The sequence below is a fragment of the Xiphophorus maculatus genome, chromosome 9 (genome assembly GCF_002775205.1).
Source record: "Xiphophorus maculatus strain JP 163 A chromosome 9, X_maculatus-5.0-male, whole genome shotgun sequence".
Lineage (NCBI taxonomy): Eukaryota > Metazoa > Chordata > Actinopteri > Cyprinodontiformes > Poeciliidae > Xiphophorus > Xiphophorus maculatus.
In genome coordinates, this window is record NC_036451.1 from 30,596,457 (window position 1) to 30,624,456 (window position 28,000).

The 28,000-nt window shown below is 46.3% G+C and overlaps 1 protein-coding gene across 18 annotated transcripts in view; it reads left to right on the top strand.

Annotated features, from left to right (window-relative positions):
- mast2 (microtubule associated serine/threonine kinase 2) overlaps positions 1-27,136 on the top strand; it is a 66,011-nt gene extending 38,875 nt beyond the window's left edge. For 11 of the 18 annotated variants that reach the window (XM_023338935.1, XM_023338933.1, XM_023338940.1 and 8 more), the window contains 28 exons: positions 2,646-2,737; positions 5,197-5,272; positions 6,421-6,441; positions 7,033-7,111; positions 7,757-7,911; positions 10,744-10,819; positions 10,962-11,171; positions 13,671-13,772; positions 13,847-13,979; positions 14,075-14,142; positions 14,216-14,316; positions 14,406-14,614; positions 14,918-15,056; positions 15,145-15,277; positions 15,374-15,539; positions 15,615-15,716; positions 16,126-16,248; positions 16,328-16,434; positions 17,004-17,158; positions 17,730-17,872; positions 18,928-19,110; positions 20,906-21,142; positions 21,209-21,435; positions 21,975-22,097; positions 22,190-22,326; positions 23,011-23,198; positions 23,268-23,770; positions 24,267-27,136. In XM_023338935.1, the coding sequence (XP_023194703.1) occupies positions 2,646-2,737; positions 5,197-5,272; positions 6,421-6,441; positions 7,033-7,111; positions 7,757-7,911; positions 10,744-10,819; positions 10,962-11,171; positions 13,671-13,772; positions 13,847-13,979; positions 14,075-14,142; positions 14,216-14,316; positions 14,406-14,614; positions 14,918-15,056; positions 15,145-15,277; positions 15,374-15,539; positions 15,615-15,716; positions 16,126-16,248; positions 16,328-16,434; positions 17,004-17,158; positions 17,730-17,872; positions 18,928-19,110; positions 20,906-21,142; positions 21,209-21,435; positions 21,975-22,097; positions 22,190-22,326; positions 23,011-23,198; positions 23,268-23,770; positions 24,267-25,172 (4,894 nt within the window). In that variant the 3' untranslated portion in view covers positions 25,173-27,136. The remainder of the gene's footprint in view (positions 1-2,645; positions 2,738-5,196; positions 5,273-6,420; positions 6,442-7,032; positions 7,112-7,756; positions 7,912-10,743; positions 10,820-10,961; positions 11,172-13,670; positions 13,773-13,846; positions 13,980-14,074; positions 14,143-14,215; positions 14,317-14,405; positions 14,615-14,917; positions 15,057-15,144; positions 15,278-15,373; positions 15,540-15,614; positions 15,717-16,125; positions 16,249-16,327; positions 16,435-17,003; positions 17,159-17,729; positions 17,873-18,927; positions 19,111-20,905; positions 21,143-21,208; positions 21,436-21,974; positions 22,098-22,189; positions 22,327-23,010; positions 23,199-23,267; positions 23,771-24,266) is intronic. The other 7 variants (XM_023338939.1, XM_023338942.1, XM_023338952.1 and 4 more) reach the window with 4 other exon arrangements.
- Positions 27,137-28,000: the final 864 nt, after the last annotated feature.

Sequence of the window (28,000 nt, forward strand, 5' to 3'; positions counted from 1 at the left end):
TTTCTGACCTGCCGATTCTCAGTTTGGTTGATGCTGTTTTATTAAATTTTTTTTGTCTGAATGTTGCTTGTTGGTAACTGTGGTTGATTTTTAGACCCGTGCAGAGGTAGATAAGATCGTTTGATAAGATCGGCTCCAGATGCATCCCTGATCTCCCAATATAAGGAAACCGCAGCAGATTTCTTGGTGCATGCCTACAGGATGTCATATCACACCGTAAAGGAAACTTTGTGGTGATGTGCTAATTTCATGGCGTAAATCCGTCACCAGATGTAGAGATGAAGGCAAACATGTCACAAAGCGTCGCAGCTGAGAGGCGTTGTGTGATGCTGCTTCCTGTAGCTCAGCTGCTTTCTAGTCTGGACTGAATTCCACAGAATCAGCTGATATCTGTGATACGGAAACGATGCACCTGGTTTCCCCCAGTGTATTATAAGCCTGGCAGGCCACCAGGCTTTACTTGTGCTCCCACCAGACTAAGCATCGCTTATTTATTTAAGTCTTTTTAAAATGTTTGCATTTTTAGGACTTTATAGTTGGTGTTCAGGTATTAAACTTCTTTCAATAACACATAGTTACCAAGTGATATTTTCAAACTTCAGACTCAAAAACACGACGGGCCGCTGGATCAATGACTGCCCTGGCGCCCAGCCACCGGACTTATCAGGTTTTCTGGGGGAAACCTTGAATGCAGCAGCGTCTGCAGTGTTTTGGTCACTGCAGCTCCCGTACCGCCCTTACCTGGTGAACCGGAGCTCAGCTCTGCGTCGGCTCGTCTCTCCACAGGAAGAAGAAACCGATCAGCCACAGCGAATAAACTTTCTGAAACCCCGACGTCTTCCACAAAATAACTAAATAGCTCGACGCCAAGCAGAAGGTTCAGGGCCACCGAGTTTCATGAAACAGGAGAAAATTTCCTTCCTGACCCGGTTTATGGGGGCGCAAAGATACGACAAAGAAACACAGAGAACAAGCCAGCTAGCCATGTCTGCTAGCTCTTTAGCATTTAAGTTTGTTATTTTGTTTGTTTGAGAGGAAACTGTGACGTCGTTATTTTAAAAAGCAATGTAAAACTTTGCTGATATTTTATAACCTCAGACCTGCTCTAAGCTCTGCTGCGTTCAGGAACCCTGGTTTTTCTGAGCTTCTGCTAGCGGAGCATTTAAAGGCTGCAGGAAACCTGAGTACTGATCTGCATCCAAACCCAAAGCATCGCTTTCTCCAGCTGGAGACTTTGAGCTGTCCAACCTGGCAACCCGCGGCTCAGCCCCCAACAGAAACCGCTGAACGGGTCGGTTCTGATTCTGCTGCTCCCGGTCAGACTGACCGGTGGGCCACCAGGCATTACTTGTCACCAGAAACATCGCTGCTTTAGGAGGCCATTTTGTTTCAATACTGGTGGTGGCAGCATCATGCTGTGGGCCTGCTTTGAAATACAAACCTTCTCAGTTAAAGTTTGGCTCAAATTAATTCATTTGAATAAAAAAACTTGATTTTTTTTCTCTGAGAAGCTGTTTGGAAAGATAAAAAATTAATACCAATAATTTGGGTTATTTAGATAGTTGGAGAAAAAATGAGTTTATTTTTCAAAGTTACTATGTTATTTATTCAGTTATAAATGTCAGTTTCTAAATATTTAGTTTGGAAGTTTATGTTTAGCTCATTTACTAATTTAATTACTGTTAGTTAAATATTTAGTTCTCTCACTAAACATTTAGTTTGGATCTTAGTATAAAGCCTGTTGATAAAATATTTATCTGCAACATTTTTAATTAAATGGATAAAATGAGGAAAATGTTTGTTTCTGTAAAATCTTTGTTCATTCCTGACTGTAACAGCGGCCCATGTATCACCAAATATTTGAGCTGTATTGGAGCAGGAACAGAGTCCAGCTGGTTCTGGTTCTGGAGGCGTTGAAGTGTTTCTAATCGCCGACATGGAGGCAGTTCTTCCTGACTACAGCGTTCAGACGGGACAGTTACCGGGTCTCACACACCGTGTGTGCTCTGACTGCTGCCGGTTCCACCAGAACCTCCAGCCCGGGTTCAGGTTCTGACTGCTGCCGGTTCCACCAGAACCTCCAGCCGGGTCTGGGTTTGAATCCGTTTTATTTCTATTCTCAGTAAAATAAAATAAATTTTATTTTATTATCTTTTATTTCTTGTAAAAAGTTTCTCAGGAATTTTGAAAAAGCCAGTTAAAATAAATGAGTTTACCTGAAACGTTCCAGAATAATTTTTATTTTTCTGCTGTGGAAGCGGTGCGCCGTCCTGACGGCTTAATAAACGTCTCTCCTCTAACAGCAGTAATTGTCCTGTCTGGGTTTCCGTAGCCGCGGTGCGGATCAGGCGTTCCCGTCTCTGAGAACGATCTGCCGGGTCTGTAATGTTTCCATCAGTAACTCTGACCTGCTGGTGCTGCGGCCGTCACCATGGCGACGCCGGGGCGTTTAGCAGCTGCTGCAGCCAATCGAATCGCCAGAACCGGCGTTGATGTTTTTCTCTGAGCTGGAATGGCGACTGGGAATCAGTCAGGAGAAATTTGGAAGTCTGATTGGCTCGTTGCAACCGTTCCTGCAGGTGGGAGGCGGAGCCACTCACCTGCTGACCTGCTGCTAACCTGAAACTGTGTGTTTGTGTCCACAGCTGCCGGGCCAGCAACAGGAAGAGTCTGATCGTGACGTCCAGCACTTCCCCGACTCTTCCTCGGCCGCACTCCCCCCTGCATGGACACACAGGTAAGACCTGCACCGCCTCCGACCAGCAGGGGGCAGAGTGCTTTTTTATCATCACTCTGGATCACTTCTTTCAAGAAACCTTTAACTAACAGCTTTACTATGGTAATAGTTGTTTTTCTGATTGAAAAGTTAAAATATTAACATTTAGGAAGACAAAGGAAAACATGATTGTTGAGTAATGCGCCACCTGCTGGACGGTAAAGAGAAACCTCCGTCAGACTAAATGTTTGCTGGGTCCTTGATCTGTGCCGGTTGGTAAAGCAGCAGGGAGGAAGACTCTGGTTCTGAGGAGATGAAGATCAGTTGGACCCAGAATAGATTAGGTTCTATTTTCAGTTTCTTTCAACATTAACAGGAAGCAGCTGTGATATTCTCCACCTTCCCCTCCTGCATCCTCTGATGCTGCGTTGCCGTGGTAACGCTGTCATGTGTCCTTGCTGAGGGAAGCAAACATCCTGAGAGCAGCTGCTTCGAACATCTGCCCTGAACCCAGACTCATCCAGGACGTGGCGATCCTATTCAGTAGGAATAATGAGGCTGTTGAGGTGACCTTAGTGTTGATGTGACCTTTGACCTTAGTGTTGATGTGACCTTAGTGTTGAGGTGACCTTAGTGGCCCTACTGTTGTCCTTAGGGTTCCTGGTGCTGACCCTGATGGCCTTATGAGTGACTCACTGTTGGTCACCAACCTGTCAACTGGACATGGAGGGACGTTCATGTCTGATTAGTGACCTTAATGGCTCTTTGATTGACCTTAGTTCTCCTGCAGATGACCTCAACAGCCCTACTGGACAACTAGTCGACAAATTACTACTGCGGTAGTTAAATAGTAATTTGTCAACCAGTTAACATCCGTGGCCCTGATAGTGATCTTAATTTGTCTACTGACCTTATCCACCCTGGTGACCTTAACGGCTAATAACAGTAATCACTATTACTGTGATTGTTTTGTCTTCGACTCTTAAACCAGTTTCCAAGCAGCTAGAGCCGCTCGGTTTGATCATGATTTTTATTTTCTAGTAGAATAATCTTTAATATTTTTCTGATGGGTTGGTATGAGCTGGTTAAAGCCGTTTGGTTTTCATGGTTCTGGTAAATGAAGCCAATAATCCAGGATTGTTTTCTGCCTTCACTGGGTTTCTCTGCTGCTATGCCAGTAAGCCTCCTGCTCTCCTACTGGTTTCCAGCAGGCCGTTCCTGGGAAAAGGTCAGATGATGACGGGCGTCTCTGCAGGCCTCTGGCGGCTGCTCTGCCTCTCGTCTTCCTGACAGCAGCTCCTCCTGTCAGTCGCAGCGTTTCTCCGGTTATTTCTGTGTTTTCTTATCTCAGCCTCTCGCATTAGCATGCGTCTCGTTTGCAGGAATAGTTCTGAGGTTCTGCTAAAGTAGGTCACTGTCTCTTCACTTTCTAACACAACAGACTAAAAATGTAAAACAGCTTCTGTATGTTTCCATGGTTACCTGCCATGCTCATATAGAGGCTGTTTCACAGGATGATGTTTATATTTCTGCTGCTAATGAAGCCAGTCTGCCAGTTTGTGTTACGGGGGGCTGCGTGAGGTCACTGGAGGTCACTGTGGGTCACTGTGGGTCACTGTGGGTCACTGCGGGTCACAACAGGTCACCGCGGGTCACAACAGGTCACTGTGGGTCACAACAGGTCACTGTGGGTCACTGCGGGTCACTGCAGGTCACTGCGGGTCACAACAGGTCACCGCGGGTCACAACAGGTCACTGCGGGTCACAACAGGTCACTGTGGGTCACTGCGGGTCACAACAGGTCACTGTGGGTCACAGCGGGTCACTGCAGGTCACCGCGGGTCACTGTGTTGCTGATATCAGTAATAATCTACAACATTCAAGCTGCCGCTTTAAGGCTCAGGACCCACCATTGTTGGATAAAACCCAACAGAACCAGATTCTGTGTTCTGCCTTTTTACAAACGTTTTGTGAACAATAAACATTTTGACATGCAAAAGGTTTTTAAAGTCAGTAATTAAATGCACATAATTCAGGTAAATCTGAAGAAACTGTACATTTAAAACTAAAACATGTCTTCAATCCTAGTTTACAGTTTTCTTAAAGAGGAATCTGGATTTTTCACAGATTTTAAAGTAAAATATTTTCCAAATACAATCTATTTTTGCATATTTTTAGCTAAATACTGTATGAAACAATACTAAACATACCCAGATATTATGATTATTTTACATTAAAGCTGCTGTCAGTCTGGATGTGTTGATATGGAGAAGAAAGGAAACTCATTTTTGTTCTTTATTTTGTCATCATTTTAAATCTATTAATTCATTAAAAATGTTACTGGATGGATAAACTTTGTTCTGAAACAAGTTTCAGGAGAAACTGGTGAGATGGATAATGTTGGCCTGAAGCAGCAGCAGCAGCTTTGTTGGAGATAAAATCGACAGATTTGGTTTTTTGCCCTTTTCTGTGTCTTGCAGGCACCAGCCCACTGGACAGCCCTCGCAACTTTTCCCCCAACACAGCAGGGCATTTCTCCTTCGTTCCGGCGCGCAGGTGAGATCTTCCTTCACCTGAACAGAAACGCTTCAGAGCTGCTGGGCGTTAAACCGCAGTGACCTGCTTCGGCTCTCTGCTGCATGGAAATCAGTCTGAAATCTGCAGTTTAGTCTGTCATGAGAGGAAGAAATGCAATTTCACTTCATAAAATAATATTTCCACTGTTAATCATTGTTTTTATAAATGTTAGTTTGAAAAAATCTTTAGGTAGCAAGCTAAATCTTGAGCTTCAAACCAAATATTATTTAGCAAGCTCGCTAACTACACATTTAGCTCCATACTTAATATTTAGTTAGAAAACTAAGTATCTACAGTAGTTTAACTATTTATTTAGCTCGCTAACCACATATTTAGCTTCATATTAAATCTTCAAACTAAATATTAAGCTAGCAAGCTAACTGTTTAGCCTGCCAACTAAATATCTATCTGCTCTGTCCTAGCTCTGAGTTAACTAAATATTTAGCTTGCTGAGAGCTAGAAATTAACTAAATATTTAGTTTAAAACTAACATTTATAAATGAATAAATAAAATGGTGAAATATCATTTTGACCCCCATTCTGTTTGTTGTATAGAAGGCTAAATAACCCAGATTATTTCTGTCATATTTGGCTGTATTTTTAAAGATGGCTGCCCTTGATGCTGCAGTTTAAATCTGCAGCCAAAGATGCAGACGATCGCCGGGAGGCATCACTCTGTCTGGGATTAATAACTCTTATCTCTCAGCTCTCCTCCAGTCTGCTGACAGCTTCCGAATCTCAAAAGTTAATATCAACTTTCCCCATTAAAAAGAAATGACAGTGTTTCCATGGAAACGCCTCATTTCCTGATCTAAATCGCCCCCGGGTATTTCCATGACAACCCATCAAACATTTCTGGCTGCAGCAGAGGCAACGAGCTGACGCTGATTTAAAATGGAAATCCATTTCTGTCCCGCTGCTGACCTCTGCTGCTGGGCGCTGGGACAACAGCGCCGCCCGGTGGCGGAGCTGCGCATCGCACGCAGCACTTCAAGGACTTTTATTAATATTTTATTGTTGATTTAATCAGGGAAACATTTGTTTGATCCTGGATCAGGATGAGGCCTGATGCGGGATCCTCCAGCTGTGGTGAATCATGAAGTAAAAATGTTTTATTTCCCTCACAGCCACGGACACAGAGCCGACAGGTAACTGACTCACCTTTCCTCTCTGTCTGCATCCAACCTCGTTACTCTCTAAGCTCTGCTCACCTGCTGCGTCTCCAGTGGCCGTAAAATTACACAAATTTAAACTTTTCACCAGTTTCAAATAAAGCACATTTTCCGTAAAACCTTTATGTTTTAGGTTTTCAGACGGATCAAATCATATTTATTTCACAAAACAAAGGAAACTTATTTTCCATTAGTGACCAGCAGCCGGATGTTATTGCTGCTGGAAACGCCACAGACAGGAAGTGGTCAGAAGCCCAGTGGGCGGAGCTTGTTGCTCCAATGCCTGAATCAGACACAGACTTCTCCTCTGATTGGCTGGATTATGAACTAATCTGTTTACATCATGATTTCTAATGATTTGTCTCGTAGACAAACTTATTGGCTTAATTTCATTTATTTGTTCAAAGATCTTTTATCGAAGGGAAACTTTGCTGGTGACGGATTCAGCCAGATGAAGAACATCTGGCTCTTCATCTTCATCAGTCCAGATGTTCATGCTACATCTCTCTCTGTTCTGATTGGTCGTTTAAATTCTGAGGTTCTGATTGGTCGATGTGTTTTCTGCAGGACCGATGGCCGCCGCTGGTCTCTGGCCTCGCTGCCGTCCTCCGGATACGGAACCAACACGCCGAGCTCCACCGTCTCCGTGAGTCCGCCGCCCCGCAGGCAGGAAAGAAAGTACACCCCGCAGGCAGGAAAGAAAGTACACCCCGCAGGCAGGAAAGAAAGTACACCCTGCAGGGGAAAGAAAGAAAGTACACCCTGCAGGGGAAAGAAAGAAAGTACACCCTGCAGGCAGGAAAGAAAGTACACCCAGCAGGGGAAAGAAAGAAAGTACACCCCGCAGGCAGGAAGGAAAGTACACCCTGCGTCTCCCTCCTGCTGTTGTCCCAGCACCGTCTGCAGAACCGATCCGTTGGACTTCCTCCTGTTCTGGTTTCATCATCTGGTTTTAATCTGGATTTTTTCTGGATTTGGTTCTTTTTGCAAACTAATTTTCTCCGGATGTATTTTGGGTTTAATTCTTTAATCTGGTTTTTCTCTCTGTCCTGGTTTCAGTTTGGTTAACTGGTTTCATCCCAGTTTGAACTGGTTTCTGTGAAGCAGCTTCAGAGTTTCTGTTTATTCCTGTTGTCGTTTGTCGTGTATCTTAGCTGGAGTTCATCCCTGCCTCTTCCTCCTTCTTCTTCTGTGGTTTATAGCCCTGAAACGCAGCCTCCCTGCCCCGCCCCGCCCCCACCTGTAGCTGCTGGTTGTAATCTGTGCTCCCTCTGTGCTCCTCCTCTCACAGTCCTCCTGTTCATCTCAGGAGAAGCTCCACCAGCTGCCCTTCCAGCCCACGCCGGACGAGCTGCACTTCCTCACCAAACACTTCAGCTCTGAGAGCGTCACCGACGAGGAGGGCCGCCGCTCGCCCGCCATGAGGCCGCGCTCCCGCAGCCTCAGGTACCGCCGCCGCCACGGGGGGGAGGGGTTAAAGGTGGCTACACTTGTAGCTAGTCCCGTTTTGGAAACAAAATGTTGCTACATCGATGGCTGGTCAATGTTTTTTCTTAAAGTTGTTGGATTTGTTGCTAACCACATTAAGGTTGTTGGAGTAGTTGCTGGTTGCTGTTGTGACCAAAAGTCTCTAAAGGATCTGAAAAGTTGCTAAATGTTAGGACATTGTTGCTAAGTAACCGTGCCCCCCTCCTCCCCCCACGCCCCCTGTGTCTCTTGCTCCGCCCACTTTGATGAAATTTTCTGGGCGGAGCTTAAACCGGTGATCTGCTGGTTCAGTGATCTGACTCGCTTCTCTCTGAAGTTAAATTATTTCTAATTTAAAAGTTAAAGTGTAATTTCCTTGTTTTCAAACTTTAAATTCTTTTATTTTTCAGTTTTTGTATTTTGTCCGGATCATTACGATGTAAAGTCTGTTTACTGGTTTCTTATTATCCAGTAAAAATTAGAAAACGGTCCAGTTCAAGTTTTCTCTCCTGACTCTCAGCTGTCCACCAGGAGGCGCCGCCCCCACTGACCGATCAGACATTACTGACCACAATGTCTGGTCGCTGCTGTCTGCCTCTTCATCACCTCCTCCTCTTCATCAGCCGACCTGATGATGATGATTGGACTGAGGAAGAGGCGATGATGAAGAGCTGCAGCTGATAGATAATTTAACTAATTTAGCTGTTATAGCTCTAAATTTTAATCCGTTTATGTTCCCACGCTCTCTCCTGATTGGTCGGTTTCTCTGCAGGGCCGTAGCCAGGGGCGGGGGGAACCGGGCCGTTCCGGAGCGGTTCTGCAAGAACCTCTAACCCTCCTGTGTCTGAGCTGATGGCCTGTAAACCACAGATTGACTTTAGTTTTATTTTCATAGTCCATCCGGCGCTCTGGGTTTGATTAATCCTCCTGATGGCGGCGGCCTTTTAAATACAGGCAGAATCATATTTATCATCATCTGATATTAACAAGTAATGTGATTATTTCAAACTAATAATTTATTTTTTCCGTCTGAATTTATTTCATTTTTCCTATTATTCTTTTTTTATTAAGTTATAAGGTATTATGAATTTTTATAGTTACTTAAAATATTAGTAATATATATTTTTATAATTATTACAATAAATAATAATTAAAATGTCTTAATTCTATTTATATAATAATTATTTAATGTATGTAATTTCATATAATTTCTAACAATTATTAATTTTATATCTTATAATTTTTAACAGTAATAATAATAATATACAGTAAAGTTAAATGTCAGTTCAATTTATTGCCAAGTAAATTATTGTGTACACTTTATTTTATTATCTCCCTCCTATTTATTTGAACCCAGTTATATATATATATATATATATTCTTTTTATAAATTGCATTAAATTGTATTTATCATATTTTATATATTTTTTTGTCATTCTTTGATCTAATCTTATTTTGATTGTGTTAATCTTAAATATATTTAAACATACCGTGTATTAAGTTTTTTATTTCTACTTTTTGTTACTAATTATTTTACCACCAGATTTTCTCTTTTCTAAATTTATTTGTTTTGTTTATTTTTAGCTCCTTGAAACGTTTCATGAATTAAATAAAATCCAGTTTTTACTGAAAGAAAAAGTTCAGTCTGGAGACGAGGTGACGTAAACAAACCCCCAGGTGTGTGTGTCTGTGTGTGTGTGTGTGTGTGTGTGTGTGTGTGTGTGTGTGTGTGAGATGACAAACTGCATGACGTTTTCTGTCACCTTCTCATTAAGCAGGTAATTGTAGTCTGAGCTGCTGATAAATTACTTCAGGCATTACCTCATCGCTCACATGGTCACATGATCTCTGTCTGTCTGTGTGTGTGTATGTGTGTATGTGTGTGTGTGTATGTGTGTATGTGTGTGTGTGTGTGTGTGTGTGTGGGTGTGTGTGTGTGTGTGTGTGGGTGGATGACTCAGATCCTGGATCTCAGTCACTCAGTGTTTTTTTCTTAAATTTTGATTTTTTTAGCCATTTACTTTTATTTATATGCAGATATTTTATTATTTTATTGATAATTTGCAGATTTTTAACCTTTTAAAGAAAAAACTGTAATTATTATGAATCCAGAATAAATTAATAATTTGTCATTTTTTGTAAAATCTAATTTTCTTGTATTTTTCTGCTCATTTTGTGTTTAAAAAAACAAACTTTCCCACCCATCACACCAACATGATATTTAGCTTAAGCTAATGCTAAGTGCTAGCTTAAACTTAATTTATATATTAATTTACTCCAACAGTCCAATACCAGATTAACTTGTAGATTATAATTTACGTGTTTTAAACTCTTTATATCTTGTTTTCTACTGTCCCCGGTTCATTTTGTTCCGCTACGTTTTGTGATTTGAATAAAATTATTGTGAAAAAAGATCAAATATAAACTTCTCACAATAACCAAAATTTCAACTCAAATGTTGAACTTTATTCACATGAATGTTTACAAACAGCCAGTAGATCAAAGCTTTGGAGGTGATTTGAAAATAATAATTAGCAGGAAGCGCTAAACCGCTAAGCTAGAAGCTTAGCTAAGCTCTGGTATTAGCAGCAATGGTCTGACTGCTGATGTTAAATATCATTAAAAATGATTATTGATTATCAGTAATAACAGAATTCCTGCTGCAGATTAAACCCATGAAGAAGAAAAGATCAGAAGATCAATCGATGTCTCAGAAAAATACAAAATAAAATTAATGTTCATTCGTTACTGTTTGTTAATTCAGTGATATTTTATTCCTTCATATCTGGTTGATGTTTCGTGTGTCTGCAGCCCGGGACGCTCGCCGGTTTCCTTCGACCACGAGATCATGATGATGAACCACGTCTACAAGGAGCGCTTCCCCAAGGTCCGGAAAACTTTAATTCTTCCACCACAAAAATGATCCGATTTACAGAAATCTTATGCTCATCGTTCATAATCCTCTAGTTCATGTTAGTTGAATGATGTGGCGTTATAAGCCCCTCCCCTCTGTGTGACTCCGCCCCCAGGCCACGGCCCAGATGGAGGAGCGTCTGGCCGAGCTGCTGGCCTCGGCGGTGCCGGAGAAGGTGCGTCCGCTGGCCGACGGGGTCCTGAGCTTCGTGTTCCACCAGCTGATCGAGCTGTCCAGGGACTGCCTGGACAAAAGCAGAGAGGACCTCATCACCTCCAGATATTTCTACGAGCTGCAGGAGAGTCTGGAGAAGCTGCTGCACGACGTGAGTCTGGAGTCTGGGCCGGTTCGGACCGGTTCGGAACATTTAAATCAGTTATAACATTCATTTAGACACATTCAGCGCCTGCTTTAACGCTTACATTTATTTTATTTTTGCCTCTAAGAAGCTGATTAAAACTCCTGATTGGTGCAAAATTAGAAACAGAAATAATAAAAATCAGGTTTTAGCTTTAGAGTTTAATCATAACCAAATATTATTACATTTGCTTTATTTAAGAATAGACATTGTATTAAAGTTTATTAAAACAACAGAGTAAATTTAACAAATAGAAAAAGTGATTTATTATTCCAACTGACGTTACTGTAAAAAAACACAGTTAAAGTAACCAAAAAATATAAAATAAACATAATTCCATTCATTAATAAAGTCCACACGCAGTTTTTATCAGTTTTTTCTCATTTAATCATTTTTTTTTTATTTCTGCAGCAAAACTAATAGAAATCAATAATAAAGTGTTTTTAAAGAAAATGAATCAGATTTTATTAGGAGGCTTAATGTGAAGTGAAGCTGCAGTTTATTGTGAAAAAAGTGAATTAAAATATAAATATTTCTTGTTTCTTCGTCTTTGAAGTGAATTAAAAATCAAATAGAATCAGTGCAGAAGTGACTCCATCTTGTTTTATCGCCTCAGAAAAGCATAGAAATTAAAAATTAATTGAATATTTAAATTTATGGCGTTTCCCCTAAATGGATCTACCAGAACCGTCGGACCGACCCGGTTTTGCTCCGTCTTCCCTTCGATCGGCTCAGACCGTGATGCAACGCTCCGTCACCTTCATCATCTTCATCGGTGGCGGCGTGATGTCACCAGCAGTCCGGTTCTTATCCCGACGCTCCGGACCGTTTTCCTGTTTCTGAGCTGGGGGCGTGTTTCCATGGCAACCAGGGGGAGACGTCTCTATTAGCTCAGTGGTACACACACACTGCTGGAGTTAATTTCACGGCCCGCCGGTTGCCGCCGGCTGACGGACGGCCTCCCCGCCCGGCGGGGGGCCGGCGGTAAACGTGGGCGGGGCTTGAGGGGATTCCTCCGGCCGTGATTGGCTGTCAGGTCCGGGCTTGTCGAGGAAGAGGAGGGTGAAGTTCGTTCTGAGGCTTTAGCAGAGCTGAGGAAGAGGAGAGAACATCTGTCTGGATGACCTCAGCGGCTCTCTGGCGTTAGGCTGCGTTTTGCTCCGAACGGCCTGGAACCAGAACCAGAACCGGGACCGGGACTGGTGGGCCGATGGGAGATCTTCATCCTGCTGAACCTGGAAGCATGACTCAGGAGGAAGAGGAGGAGATGAAGAGAAGGAAGGCTCGCTTCACAGAACTTGAGTTCATGTTCTGAGTTTTGTCCAGCGGTTCTGGTTCTGCGCTGGCTCCAGCTTTGGACCTGCGGTTCTGATCAGCTGCTGCTGTTCTGTGCAAAAGTTATAAGCCACAAACTGGAGGAGAAAAAGAGGAAAAAACTTCAGGAATCCTGAAGAAACGTGGAGAAAAAAATCTGGATGTTTGGATCCAAACAGAAGAAAGGAGTGACCCAAGACTTTTGCACGGTTCCAGACTGCTTTAGCGATTCTGCTTCCTGTGTCTTTAGTTTCTGCTTCCTGTTTCTTTAGTGTCTCCGTCCAAACAGAGCTGCATCATCTCCTCCCTGCCTTCATCTCTCCTCCTCTTCCTCACCAGGTCGTGACCTCATTGCCTACCTGGCAGGTGCCGCCTCGCCTTTCATCCGACCCAGCGGTGGTTACCATGGCGACCTGCATCCAGGTCAACACAGCATCAAGCAGGAAGAAACACAAAATATGATTTAAATGATCCAAACTCTTTTATAAGATCTGGATATTTAATTGGATCAGATTAATAATCTAAAACACAAACTGGGATTAAAAATAAAACTGATCATGTTTAATTTACATTTCTGTAAACTAAAGCCGCCGTCTCCTGAAGCATTCTGGGAATTTCTGGAATAAAAGCTCTAAAAAGTAAAAACTAACTTCTCAACTAACTCATCTGCTGTCGGGTTTAAAATGGAAAATGAATTAAAAAATAATTTTTAAGACTGCAAGCTAAATATTTAAATAAAGGCATCCCAGCAGAATGCCTGATGGAAAATATCTGTAAACATGTCGGCTTCAATAAAATACAGAAACAGTCAGTGCATGGGAGTGCTAACTAAATAGCTGTGCTAAAGCTAACGCGCTACATTAACATGGTGTTAAGCAGAAGCTAGCGATAAAGAAGCATTTACAAAACTTATCTGGAAAGGTTAGCTTAGGGCAAGCTAAGTGCGCTAAACGTGTTCAAAGTTAGCTGAAGCTAAAACTAGCTCTGCTGTTAGCGCATTAGCCAAAACAACATCAAACAGACCGGGTCGATCAGAACCAGAACAGTATCTATCTCTGTTTCTGATTTTTATCCATCCGTATGTTTTTTTGATATCTGACCTCTGACCTCGGCTCCGATCTGGTCCTGCTGACCCGGTTCTGTGCGTTTCAGGCCCATGAGCGCTCAGAGAGTGAGGAAGTGACCTTCGTCACCCAGCTGGTGAAGAAGTTGATGATCATCATCGCCCGGCCGGCCCGACTGCTGGAGTGCCTGGTAGGAACCGGACCCGACCGGACCTGACCCGTTCTGTTCAGAATCTTCCTCCTGACCTTCCTCTTCCTCTGCAGGAGTTTGACCCTGAGGAGTTCTACCACCTCCTGGAGGCGGCCGAGGGTCACGCCAAGGAAGGCCAGGGCATCAAGTCCGACATCCCGCGATACATCATCAGCCAGCTGGGCCTGACCCGCGACCCGCTGGAGGGTAAACCAGAACCTCAGAACCTGGGTGTGATCAGAACCAGATCAGAACCAGAGTCTCTGGTCTCATTCAGGTCGTCGCTGTGTCTCTGCTTCCAGAAATGACCCAGCTCAGCAGCTACGACAGCGGGAACCCGGAGACGCCCGAGACCGACGACTCGGTCGACGTGAGTCAGCGCTCAGAACTGGGCCAGTTCCCGGGTCGGGTTCTGGTTCTGACGCCTCTCTGGTCCGTTTCAGAGCCAAAGCACGGCCATCCCTGCCACGCCGCAGACCAAACCTAAAACGCCCCGAGAGGAAGACTTCGAGAACATCAAGCTGATCAGCAACGGGGCGTACGGGTACGACACCGCCGACTGGGTCCGACTGGGCCCGACTGGGCCCAACTGGGTCCGGTTCCATCTGACTCTCGCCTGTTCTGCCTGTCCAGGGCCGTGTATCTGGTGCGGCACCGGGAGACCCGGCAGCGCTTCGCCATGAAGAAAATCAACAAGCAGAACCTGATCCTGCGGAACCAGATCCAGCAGGCCTTCGTGGAGCGGGACATCCTGACCTTCGCCGAGAACCCGTTCGTCGTCTCCATGTTCTGCTCCTTCGAAACCCGGCGCCACCTCTGCATGGTCATGGAGTACGTGGAGGGTAAGAGACCCGCAGGTTCTGGTTCAGTAAGACCCACAGGTACCGGCCCGAACAAAGTATTTAGCTAGCTCAGCACTACATATTTAGTTTGAAGCTAAATTTTGAGCTTTCAAATTAAATATTTAACTAGAAAGCTAAATATTTACCTCAAAGCTAACTAAGTGTTGAGCTACTTCAGACCAACCTGTTTAATTTGCATCTAAATAGATAGCTTGCTAACTAAATATTTAGCTAACTAACTATTTAGATAAGTAAATATTTAGTTGGTAAGCTAACTATCCGCCTGCGGTTTGTTCTGTCCAGGTGGAGACTGCGCCACGCTGCTGAAGAACATCGGCGCTCTGCCTGTCGACATGGCGCGGATGTACTTTGCCGAGACTGTCCTGGCTCTGGAATATCTGCACAACTACGGCATCGTGCACCGAGACCTCAAACCTGACAAGTAAGACTCCCGGAAGACTCTCAGAACCTTCCAGAACCTTCAGATCCAGCTGTCCAGCTGAGGCTCGTGCTGTCTCTGTCGTCCTCAGTCTTCTCATCACGTCTCTGGGACACATCAAGCTGACAGACTTCGGCCTCTCCAAGATCGGCCTGATGAGCCTGACCACCAACCTGTACGAAGGCCACATCGAGAAGGATACCCGGGAGTTCCTGGACAAGCAGGTACCGCTCCAGGCCCGGTCCGGATCAGGCTCAGTTCTGGTCCAGTTGGGTTCTGAGTATACATGGTTTTTCTTCTTCTTCGTGGCCTGTCTGCAGGTGTGCGGCACGCCGGAGTACATCGCCCCAGAGGTCATTCTGCGGCAGGGCTACGGCAAGCCGGTGGACTGGTGGGCAATGGGCGTGATCCTGTACGAGTTCCTGGTGGGCTGCGCGCCATTCTTCGGAGACACGCCGGAGGAGCTGTTCGGCCAGGTCATCAGCGGTGAGCCGCAACCAGAACCGGACGCTCAGGATGGAGGGTTCCCTCTGACTGACTTCCTGTTTGCTCTGCTCCCAGATGAGATCGTGTGGCCGGAGGGCGACGAGGCGCTGCCTCAGGACGCCCAGGACCTGATCGCTAAGCTGCTCCACCAGAATCCGCTGGAGAGGCTCGGGACAGGTACCGGCTTTATTGTGCAGAACGGCTCCCTAATGCCGGCGTTTCTCACTTCCATTCCTTCATTGCCAAGTGTCGATAAAAAGCATCAAACCCAAAATTAGAAATAACTTTTAGAATTTTGTTCCCATCTTGTGTATTTTAATATATTACATGTTGAAAACTTTAATCCTTCTAAATCTGTTTTTATTGCACAACGTAGCTTAAAGTTTCAATTATTGAGTTCATCAGCAAAATTCAAACCAGTAGGCGCATTACACTCTCCGACCACTAGATGGTGTCAAAGCACTTCTAATAGAGATTCACTGTGAGAAGCAAAGAAATCAACCATTTGTAGGAATCTAGTTAGTTTTGCCAGGTCCTGGTCCTGGTTCTGTTTCTGATCTTGGTTCTGGTCCTGGTTCTGGGTCAGGAGGAGCCTTCGAGGTGAAGCAGAACCCGTTCTTCACGGATCTGGACTGGAACGGTCTACTGAGGCAGAAAGCCGAGTTCATCCCTCAGCTGGAGTCTGAGGATGACACCAGCTACTTCGACAGTACGTCCCTGAGTTCTTCTGGCCCGGTTCCGTTCTGGTTCTGTGTGGAGCTCACTGATGCTGTGTGTTTGCCCGTTAGCTCGTTCGGACCGGTACCATCACGTGGATTCAGAGGAGGAAGACACCAACGACGACGAACACGTGGAGCTGCGGCAGTTCTCCTCCTGCTCGCCGCGCTTCAGCAAGGTACTGACCCGTTACCTGGTTACCCAGTTATCCGTCAGGGTTGCCAGATTGGATGGGTTTCCACCAAACTGGGATGGAAAAATCTGTTTTAAAATTTGAGCTGCTTTTCACGTTTGTTGGGTTTTTAGGAAACATTCACCGTCATTCTGTGGCAGAAAACACAAAAAAACATTTTCATAAATCTCCGTGTCCTTGGACTCTTTTTATTAATTTATTTTGAAATGTTGAAAATCTGTCAAACTTGACATCATCGATCGCTGATCTTTGGTTAGTCAAGTGTCACTGGGTAGTATTACTGTAAAAAACCCAATTTAACTTCATGATTCAAATGGAAACACCAGGAAACACAAGTCCTGGTCTGTTCCAAGAGTCCAGTCCTCTGCGGTCCCAGTGGGATCTGGTTCTGGTTCTGGTTCTGGTCAGAGTGTAATAAAGAATAAACAAAATGTTATGAAGTGAGGATTATACATATATAAATAAGTAAATGGCTTCATTACCATGAGATTTGGGCTGGAAACTATCGTTCAGATCTGGCAACCCCAGTTTCCATGGCAACGCTGTCCCTGCAGGTGTACAGCAGCATGGAGCGTCTGTCTCTCCACGAGGAGAAGCGGACGCCGCCGCCCACCAAGCGCAGCCTCAGCGAGGAAGGAGGTGACCGCGTCGACAGCCTGAGCGGACTCAAGACCCGGGACCGGTCCTGGCTGGTCGGATCGCCGGAGATGTGAGTCGCCGTCGGTTACCGGGGAACCAATAAACCATTACACCAGTAAACACTGACCATTTTCCCACCGATTCATGGCTTTGGTTTCCATCATTCTGTCAGGGCGGCCATCTTGTTTCACAGCTTCTATTTATTTACATTTTGAATTCAGGTCAACGGTTATTAATATTATAAATGTTTTATTTATTCCAACTATAAAACCATAATAAAGTCATAATATCACCAGAATGAAGTTGTAATTCTATGAGAACTTCTGCACTAAATCTAAAAATAGACAAATGTTTCTATTTTGAAGGAAGAACCACAAACTGAGCTGCTCTCCTCAGATTGAGATCATTTCATCTAAACTTTCTATTCCTGCTAAATTGCTTCTTTATTCTGCTGATATTTTGACTTTATTCTCATAATTAAAGTTTCCTGCAGCCCGGCCCTGATGCTGTCATAAAGTAATGACTGAAATCAAAGACGCTTTTTGAAAATGATTTCTGTCATTTGTAATTTCTAGAGAGTAAAGCGACAGATGAGATCTGCTGTGAGGTTTTATTTTCCGTCGTGTCTCCTGTCCTTCCAGCCTGCGGAAGCGTCTCTCCGTCTCCGAGTCGTCGCACACGGAGAGCGACTCCAGCCCGCCGCTGACGGTCCGCAGGCGCTGCTGCTCCGCCATCATCGAGATGCCGCGCTTCGCCATCTCCGCCGAGGAGGAAGGAAGTCCAGGTGAACGCAGACTGTCCGTCAGATCAGCTGCAGAACGGCTCACATGAAACATCAGATGCTTTCGTCACTTAAACTTGTTTTTAAGGTCGCTCCTTAAAATGTCTTAAATTCATGTGTCTAAAATTAAAGCCTTAAAACATCTTAAATGCATTGTAGAAATGTAAGTTGGCCTTAAATACGTACGTTTTGTTGAGGCAGGAATGTTTAATGTACCTTTTTTTACCTCCTGGAATTTTTCTGTAAGGCAGGATTTAGAAACATCTTCATTGCGTTCTGTGACTTGAGGTGTTTGAGGCTACTGCTAATAGTTGCTAACATACCCACACTATCTAGCTAGCTAACTTTTTAGCCTCTATCATGGACACACAGCCAGGTTCACTGTTTTTGCTTTTTATCGTAGGTTCTCAGAACTATCCCTCATATTTATAGATTTAATTCCAGGTGGCATTAAAAAATGGTCTTAAAAAGTCTTAAGTCTGATTTGCTGAAACCTGCAGATCCCCTGTTTATCCAGGAGAAATCAGGTTCGTCACTGTCCGAAGTACTAGTTAGCCTCACTAACTAGTGAGACTAACTCATTTGGCAGTTTCTTGTCATTCCTCAAATACAGGAATGACAACACACACCCTTAAAAAGTTTTAAATTAATTTTAGTTTGGTCTTGACTGGATGATTTAATCTTACATATTCTTCATATTTTATTTTCTCACTGTATTTTCCTGTCAGGCAAAAGTTTGAGTTGAACTCAGAAATCTTTGTTGCTTTTTGTGACTCGAGGTATTTGAGGCTACCGCTAACTAGCTGCTAATATACCCCTGCTAGCTAACATTTTTGAGTCTTTCATGGGAAAGTGCAAATTTATTGCTAGTTGGCTGGACAATGTTCGTACTTTTCTGTAGAGATACAGGTATTAAACTTTATTCATAAGTCTTAAAAGGTCTTAAATTTGATTTGGTGAAACCTGCAGAAACCCTGAGCAGGCTGTTCCAGGCTGCAGCTCGGGGTTAAAGGTCAGTCTGACAGATCATAACTTGCTGCTGTGTCTGGTCGGTCCAGCAGGGGGCGCCGGCAGCAGGAAGAGCCCCAGCCTGCTGGGCCAGGCCGCGGTGAGGGGCCCGCGCTCCGAGGAGCTGCCGCTCTCCATCCCAGAGCTCCCAGTGGAGCGGGAGCTGAAGCTGGAAGAGTCTCCCACCACGCCCAGTTCCACCAGCAGCCAGCAGAGCAAGGCCACGCTCACACGTCAGTACACACACACACACACACACACACACTGTGTAAACCTGTAGCACCTGGCTGAAGGTCAGCATGTTTCTCCGGTGTCTTTCTGGTACATTTAGCTGTTAGCCTGACTGATTTATTAGTGATAAAACACAGTAACCCTTGCCTAAACCTTTTCCTAATAAATGGAGCAAAACACTAAAAATCTTTGTTGAAACACAAAAACACACCGTAGACTTTTAAATCCACATCTTAACTAAAACGTTAGTGAATTCGGACTGACTCAGCAGAACTGTTTTAGTGAGATGAACCAGTGTTGCACCCAGAGCGGCCATTTTGGGCTAATTGGACCAAAACATAAAAAATGTGAATCTGGTCGAATTAAAGCTCTGATTTATATGGCAGGACTCTTCCTTATCATCCTATTGTGAAATTCACCCTGTTTTTCATCAATTTGTACATCATAAAGTAAATAAAATAAACCGCATTGGATTGTTTTGTCTCTAACTGGAGGAATTTTGCTGAAAACGTTTCACCCAGATTTCTTCCAAAGCTCCTAAATCGATCATGTTTGTGAGAAAAATCACTTCTGTGACGATCCGAACAGATAAAGGTGTGCGTAGCAAACCAGGGCGCGTATAGAGGGGAAAAGGTATGACAATTCCAAGGGCCCTGACCGACAATTTATTTATGTATTTTCATAGAAATAACAAAAAATTGGGCCCCTGTCAATAACAAAATTAGTCATATTGTGTTTTCTAAGATTGTTTTTAGCAGTAAAAATCAAATGTTCTCCCTCCCAGACCAAAATGCACATATCCACCCTGAACCTCCTGGATCTGCAGGAAATGGTTTCTTCCTGCTTGGAGCTTCAGGTGTTCAGCAGCAGACAGTGGAAAACAGGAACGGCTGTGGCTGTTACTATGCTGCTAAGAAATATAATAAAGTTAGGTTTTCAAAAAATAGAGACAGAGAGAGAGAAAAAACAAGAGTGTCAATTTATAACCCAGTTTTTCTCTGAGACGTGGGTAGACTGTGATTATCAACCATTTAGCATAGTTAGCTTAGCTACAGACTGTTTGCCTCCATTTCACTAACATTTAATGAATTAAGGAAAGAAATTGGCAACATATTCATATATTGAACTATAACAACAGGTGAGTCAGTCAGCAGCAGCTCTAGTCCCTCCTGACCCGTCCTCTCTCCTCTCCTAGTGAAATTAAAGCTGCAGTTTGTCACTTTTATAAAAAATATATTTTTACATATTTGTTAAAACTCATTATGTTGTGACAGTATAGCATGAGAGATAATCTGAAAAATCTATTTCCTCTGCTTTCTCCCAGTTCTTTCTAGAAACAACCAATCAGAGACAGGAGAGTTTTAGTGCTGTCAATCACAATCTCATGTGGCTGCTCATCCCTCCCCTTGCTCTGTGCTATGCTGTAGCTAGCAATAACGATAAGTTGTTTCTCCAAACGTTGTAACATTGCCTCCATATGTGGGTCATGTTGAACCCCTGTGCCACCACAGCACCTCCATTATGTCTGATTTTACACCAAAAGTATTCACCTGTGATAGATATTGGAAAATTTAGTGAAAAAATTATTTCCTCTTGGTATAGCGGCCATCTTGAATTTTTCAGTGGTTAATTTTTTTTCTCATTTCTTTTTAATAAATAAATAACGGTACTAACTTGACTCCTTGTGAAGGATGCTGCCCTATCTGCTTAGCTGTCGGTATCGCCGCGGTGCTCCTGATCCTCTGACCGCCGCTCAGCTGACTGTCAGTAGTAATAAAGATGGCCGACTCTTTGCAGCAGGAAGCTCTGGAGACAGCAGCGAACGAGGGAATGGCGGCGCAGCGACCAAGGCGGCGGCGGACGGCGACTCTCCGTCCACGCCGAGGGCCATCAGCGACCTGGCGGCCCGCCGCGCGCGCCATCGCCTGCTGTCCGGAGACGCAGACAAACACGGGGCGAGCGGTGGCGCCCGGCCGTTCACCAAGGTCATCAAGTCGGCGTCAGCCAATACGCTGTCGCTGGTGATCCCAGGAGGTCGGTTCGACTCCCACAGCTGTCGGCGCCGCAGGACGTTCCTCTGACTCCTCTGTCTGTCCGCAGATCACCACGGAGCGTCGCCGTTAGCCAGCCCCATGTCTCCACACTCGCAGTCGTCCAATCCGTCGTCGCGGGACTCCTCGCCCAGCCGCGACCTTTCCCCGGCCATCAGCAGCGTCCAACCTGCCATCGTCATCCACCGAGCCGGGAAGAAGTACGGCTTCACGCTGAGAGCCATCCGCGTCTACATGGGAGACTCCAACATCTACAGCGTCCATCACATGGTCTGGGTCAGTACTGGGCCGACCGGAACCGCTCCCACATCCAGGAGAAAAACCCAACTAAACCGGTTCTGCAGAGTTCTACCTCCTAAACCTGTAAACACATCAAGCTTTCCAGTTTCCAGGAACTTCCAGGTTGTTTTTCCAAAGTTCCCAGATTATTTTCCAGGATGCATTTCCAGAAGGTTGATTAACAGCGTTAAGACCCGCCTCCTGGCTCTGATTGGCTGTTTCTAACCGTTCAGGTCCAATCCTAGGAAATCTTTGTAAGATCTGAAGATCTTAACATTCAGCAAAAGATGAAAATGTTTCACCAACTTCAGATGATGGAAAAGCAAATTCTGGATTTTTAGGAAGTTTAGTTTCTGGATCTGAAACTAGTTTTAATTTAATAAGCATTTTTCTTTTAACTCTTTAAGTGCCTTGAAAGCAGTTAGTAGGTTGGAGGAACGGTGCTTTAAGTAGGACGTTTTGTAAAACTGAAAGCAGGAAGTTCTGCCCCTGGCTGGGGCGTGAACTTTGACCCTAACTGACGCTCTCCCCCTCAGCATGTGGAGGAGGGCGGCCCGGCGCACGACGCCGGCCTCAAGGAGGGCGACCTGATCACCCACGTGAACGGCGAGCCGGTCCACGGCCTGGTCCACACCGAGGTGGTGGAGCTCATCCTGAAGGTAAAGACGGCTGCAGCCAATCAGAGCCCTCCGTCTGTCCATACTGGAAGCAGCCAATCAGAGCCCTCGTTGATTCTGCTGTGATTTGTCAGAGTGGAGCCAAGGTGTCCATTTCTGCCACGCCGTTTGAAAACACGTCCATCAAAGTCGGCCCCGCACGCAAGACCAACCACAAGTCCAAGATGGCGAGACGCAACAAGAAGACGAAGAGCAAGGAGGGACAGGACAGGTGGGGTCAATCTGGGGTCAATCTGGGGTCACAGCAGCTTTAGAAACTTCCACTTTGAGGATGAGATGAAGGTTTCTGAGCCAGTAGCTAATCAGCTATTGATGAAAACTGATATGGATCAATAAATATTTATTCATTTATAAAGTTAGTCAAAAATGAGCAGCAATATTTGGAGTTATTTAACCTGTGATAAGAGAAAAGAGTTCATGCTTCAAAGTCAAGTTTTAGTTTTTCATTTATAAATGTGACAATTTATAACTAAATATTTGGCTAGTAACCAAAATATTTAACTTGTACAGTACAGATTTAACTGTCTAAATAAAATAATGCTTAGCTTTTAAGCTAAATATTGAGCTGGGAAACCACATATCTAGGTTTCTCACTAAAGTATGTAACTACCAAGCTAAATATTTAGTTTGTAAACTACATGTTGAGCGTGCTAACTTAATATTTAGCTTACCAACTAACATCAAATATGACTTAATTTTTGGACCTATAGATAAATGTGAAAGCATTACCAAACAGAGCTGAATAATCTGTGGTGACTTTCTTTAATATCATCAGAATAATCCCTGACTCAGCAGCAGTTAGCGTTGCCACCAGATTCTTTAGGTGTAAACTGAAGTGGGCCGGGTTCTGGACCTTGTGGGACGCCTGCATTAGTTTGATGATGTCTGTCCGCAGTAAGAAGCGGACGTCTCTGTTCAGGAAGATCACCAAGCAGGCGTCGCTGCTGCACACCAGCCGCAGCCTGTCGTCACTGAACCGCTCGCTGTCGTCCGGCGAGAGCGGCCCCGGCTCGCCCACTCACAACCTGTCGCCGCGGAGCCCCACGCAGGGCCACAGGTCCACTCCGGACTCCGCCCACTCAGGTGAGTCGCCTGAACAGAGACCGGGTCCAGTGGAATGTTCTCCTCTAACTGTGCCGCTTCTCGTCCCAGTGGGAGGGAACTCGTCCCAAAGCAGCTCGCCCAGCTCCAGCGTTCCCAACTCCCCGGCCGGCTCCGGCCACATCCGGCCCAGCTCGCTGCACGGCCTGGCCCCCAAGCTGCAGCGCCAGTACCGCTCCCCCCGCCGCAAGTCCGCCAGCAACATCCCGCTGTCGCCGCTGGCGCGCACGCCGTCACCGACGCCGCAGGGCAGCTCGCCGCAGCGCTCGCCGTCTCCGCTGCCAGGCCACGCCGCCGGGCCGGCCTTCCCCGTCAAGCTGCACTCCTCCCCGCCGCTGGGCCGCCAGATGTCCCGGCCCAAGAGCGCCGAGCCGCCGCGCTCGCCGCTGCTCAAGAGGGTGCAGTCGGCCGAGAAGCTTGCCGCCTCGCTGTCCGGCTCGCCGTCATCGCCCGCCGCGGTGGGGGCGGCGGCGCGGAAACACAGCCTGGACGTCTCACACTCTGAGTTCAAGAAGGAGATTCTGCAAAGGGAGCCGAGTCTGCAGAGCCTCCAGGTAAAAGGTCACCGGGGTCACCGGGGTCGGTGTAGTCACCTTCACTATCACAACGTTTCATAATTATTTATTTATTTAAACAGAAACACATTAAAACAAATCAGCGATTACGAGGCAAACGATTAATTTACTATTTATGGTTTATTAGATCAAATCAGTTCCAATCGTTTAACGTCACTCAGATCTCCTTTCAGTGTTGTAGTTTATCCTCCGTCCAGCAGAGGGCGCCGCTGGTTCAGCCAGTTTGTACAGGAAGAAAGACGGTGGGGCCATATCAGAAACGGTCCAAACAAAGTCTGATGGGAACTGTGTATAGAAAGCAAACAGTTTTGTTGTGCAGAAAATTAAAGTTGAAACAGAATCAGTTTTTCTAGAATGTAAAGATCGATTTTAGCGATCGCTTTACACAAATCAATATTTGCACATTCAGTAATTGATCACATATTTATTCGGTGAATTGTATTACAGTTCATTATTTTAACTTTCTGGCCAATAGGAGTCGGGCAACGAAGCGATGCTGGCGCCCACCGGGCGCGCCGTCGAGCACAGCAGCCTCCACAAACACGCCACCGCCTCCAGAAAGCTGGGCCGCCAGGAGGGCGAGGGCGCCGTCGGCATGGCGACCGGGTCGCTGGGCCTGACCCCTGGGAAGAGCAAGCTGAAGGACAAGCTGTCGGCCATCCGGCAGGACCGCGCCGAGCGACGGGAGTCGCTTCAGAAGCAGGATGCCATCCACGAGGTCGACTCCTCTGAGGACGAGACGGACGACGGCTCCGAGGACAGCCAAGATGGCCGCCGCGCCGCCACCTTCACTCCGCTGCCGCTGCTGAGGCCCACCTCTGTCCGGACCGGCCCGGCCGGCACGCTGCCCTCCCTCTGCCACCTTGGCCACGTGCCGCCGGTCGCCAAGGCGACTGCGGACCGGCCGGCTCAGAGCGCCGCCACGGGAAAACCGGAGAGGAACGCTCCGGAACCGAGCGGAGTCACTGGGCCCGGCTTGGTTCCCTCCAGCTTCTCCACCCCCGGCAGCGCCTTCATGTCTGTCAGCAAGCCGCCCCCCCAGGCTGACGCCCAGGGCCCGAAGCCCGCGGCGCCCCCCGCAGGCGGCGAGCCGGCGCGCGCCTCCCCCGGCGTTCCCAAAGAGCAGAAAGAGGCCGACAACCGCCGGCTCTGCGCCGCAGCCGCGACCTCTGTGACCTCTGTGACCACCCCGGCTCCGCCTACCGAGTCCGGAATGGACCGGGTCGTGTCTCAGATCGCCACCGTAGCTAAGAGCGTCCTGGGTCCGGCCAGAACCGCGCCGCCCAGCAGGGCCGCCTCCAGAACCTCGGCCCAGTCCGACCGGGCCGGGTCGGAACCGGCCCACGCCCCGGCCGACCCGCCTGCCAGCAGGGCGACGTAGCAGCGGAACCGGAGCTGCAGAACTGTTCTGACCCGGTAGATCCATCCAGCCCGGTTCCGACTGTTTTCTGTTACTTGAGTGTTCTGATTCCTGCTTCAGCCAAAACAACCTGAGTTTGGGGCTGCGGACCTAACGACGGCCTGGTTCTGGAGACGGTTATGTGACCCGTTAATGAGCGTCCAGAACCATCCGGACCCGACCTGGGAACCGTTTCACTGCAGCCTAATCGGAACAGAACCCTGACCCGATCCTGTCCGTCGTTTTAAGGTTCTGTTCCAAACAGAACCGACCCGAAGTTACAATAAAAAACGTGGACCAGCGCCACCTGCAGGCCGGGCATCGACCCGATTTCAGATCAAGCAGATTTAATGTGATTCCTCAGAAACGTGTAAATGTTGCGAGGCCCCCTGCTGGTGAGTCTGAGCAACTGCAGCCATTTACTCAAAGACTCCCAGTAAATAAAAAATATTTTTTATGTCCCAATAAATATTAATAAAAGTTCAAAATGTTGAAATAGAAAAGTCAAATTAAACATGCAGAACCTCTTATGGCCACCAGGGGGCAGCTCTGGTAAATAAGCGATAAAATGACTTCCTGGTTCTGGCGGAGGTGTTCGTTTGGATCCAAGCTGAGCAAACAGGAAGTTTTCAGGCTTAATCACCAGGAAGCTGCTCGGCAAACGGTCACCTGCTAGCATGCTATGCTAACCGAGGTTATCGCTAATCGTTAACTTTGTTAAAATTCGGAAATGTCTCTTCAATGAGCTTAAAGCTACAAAACCCAGCAGGATGAGGGAGATTCGACTTGTCGCAGCGCCACCTGCTGGGGAAAATCCACTGTTACCTTCAGTTCTGGGAGCTTCCTACGCTAACGTCTCTCTGGTTCAGATGTGGTCCAGTCAGTCGCCTCGTTCTGGACTCTGTCAGAACCCAGAGCGCCCCCTGCAGGCCGGACCTCCGGACCGCCGTGCGTTTGGTCTCCAGCCCCGACTGCGGTTCCCTTTGGACCAACTCGCTGTGTTTCTGCCTCCAGTCCTGTGAAGTCACTTCCTGTGTGTGTGTGTATTTAAGGAGTTTTTACCCTGTGTGTGTTTTGGGGTCAATGTGTCGAGTTCTGTTCGGACCCGGCACCGGTTCCGAGTCGCTCTGCTTTTCCTCGTGTTCCGACCCGGCAGTCCGATGTTTACATGTCCTTCATCTCTTCCAGCAGGTTCTTTACGGCCCGTTTGGCGCCCCCTGCAGGCCGGTTCTGCTCCAGACCCGGTTGTTGGACGGAGCCGGTTCTGACAGGCTGCCGGAAACGGGGCGACACAGGGCCTGTTTTTATTTTCTTTGTCACGTTTGCCTCTCTGTGTGGACGTTTCTGCTCAGAGACAGAACCGAACCAGAGATCCGGTTCCAGAGTCCAGACTGCTAAGCGCTGACCCGGTCAGCTGCAGAGAACCTCCAGAACTTTCATTTCTGATCAGATATCAGAGTAAAAAGTCTGTAAAATTTATAAAACCTGCAGAGAAAAAACTGATTTTATTCTGTTTTTCACTCAAACAGGATTTAAGATTTTTTCTTTTGCTTCCTCCAGAATCACCCGGTCGGGTCGGGTCAGACCTTCCTGTCCGGACCCGGTTTTATCACAGGGGAAAGCAGGAAATGGAACCAGTTTGAGTGTTTTCACCTCTGCAGCCGGTTCTGGTTCTGGTCCCAGTTCCGGGTCTGGTTCTGATTCTGGCCCCTAAGCATGGAGGAGCCAACGGTCCGATCCGCTGAGGTTCTGGGAATGAGAAGAACCCGTCTCCAGAATCGGAACCTTTACTTGGGGAACAAGCTGTTACCGACCGGGTCCGAGAGCCGAGGCGGTTCTGACCCGTAGAGGAGTGAAACCAGTGCAATACGTTTTTATTTTCTAACGTGGTGAAAAGCATGTTGTTGTCCGCCGAACCTTGCAGTAATAAAGTTTTTTTTAATCAACATGGCGGCTCCTTCGTCTCTCGCCGACGTGAAGCTGGAGTTACTCAGGTGGCTCTGATGATTCATGGTTCTGGTCGGGGCTCAGGTCAATTGCTGCTGTTTTTAACTTTCAGACAGTTGTTGCTGTCCGTAACCATGGTAACAAGGTGTTGCTTTTACCTCTGACAGTAGCTGTTAGCATCCCAGAAGCTTGAACTACGACCCCAAACCCAGAGGAGTGAAAGAGGAGGAAGTTCAAACCGACTCTTCCTTCCTTCATGACGGCCAATAGAAGATCTTTGGCAAACAAACTGGATGAACTTCAAACACAAAACAGAACTTTAGGTTTATTTATGTTGTTTAATGGAAAATGGCTGCAGGATCAGATCCCTAACCAAACCATTTAAAGAGGAGCGGCAAAAGCAAAGGAGGTGGGTTAGCAGTGATGATGTCATATAGAGTATCAGACATTAACTTTGCTTGTCATAAAACTGACATAAAGCAGAAAGTCTTCAGTCAGAGGCCTCCTCAGAAACGCTGGCAGACTGACTGCTACTGGAGATGCTTCCTGCTCTCAGCGACTCGAGATGAAATGATTTCAGCTACAACATTTAATTAAAGGATTTTTTAATTGAATAAAGAGCCTTAAATCTTCCAGGGATGTGAGTAATTTTAGTGTGAACTGAAACCTGGAGACGGTCCTGAATGCAGGAATAATGTTTCACCCTGATGGCCACAGTGGTCTAGTCCAAGCCCGTTAATCTGCGGGTTTGCCTCCGAGATGGAGGAGCTCTGACTGCCGGGGACAGGCGGCTGGATCCGGGCCCGCTGCGCCTCGCTCCGACACGGCGAGGAGGACAGCAGGCGACCGGAACCACTGGAAAG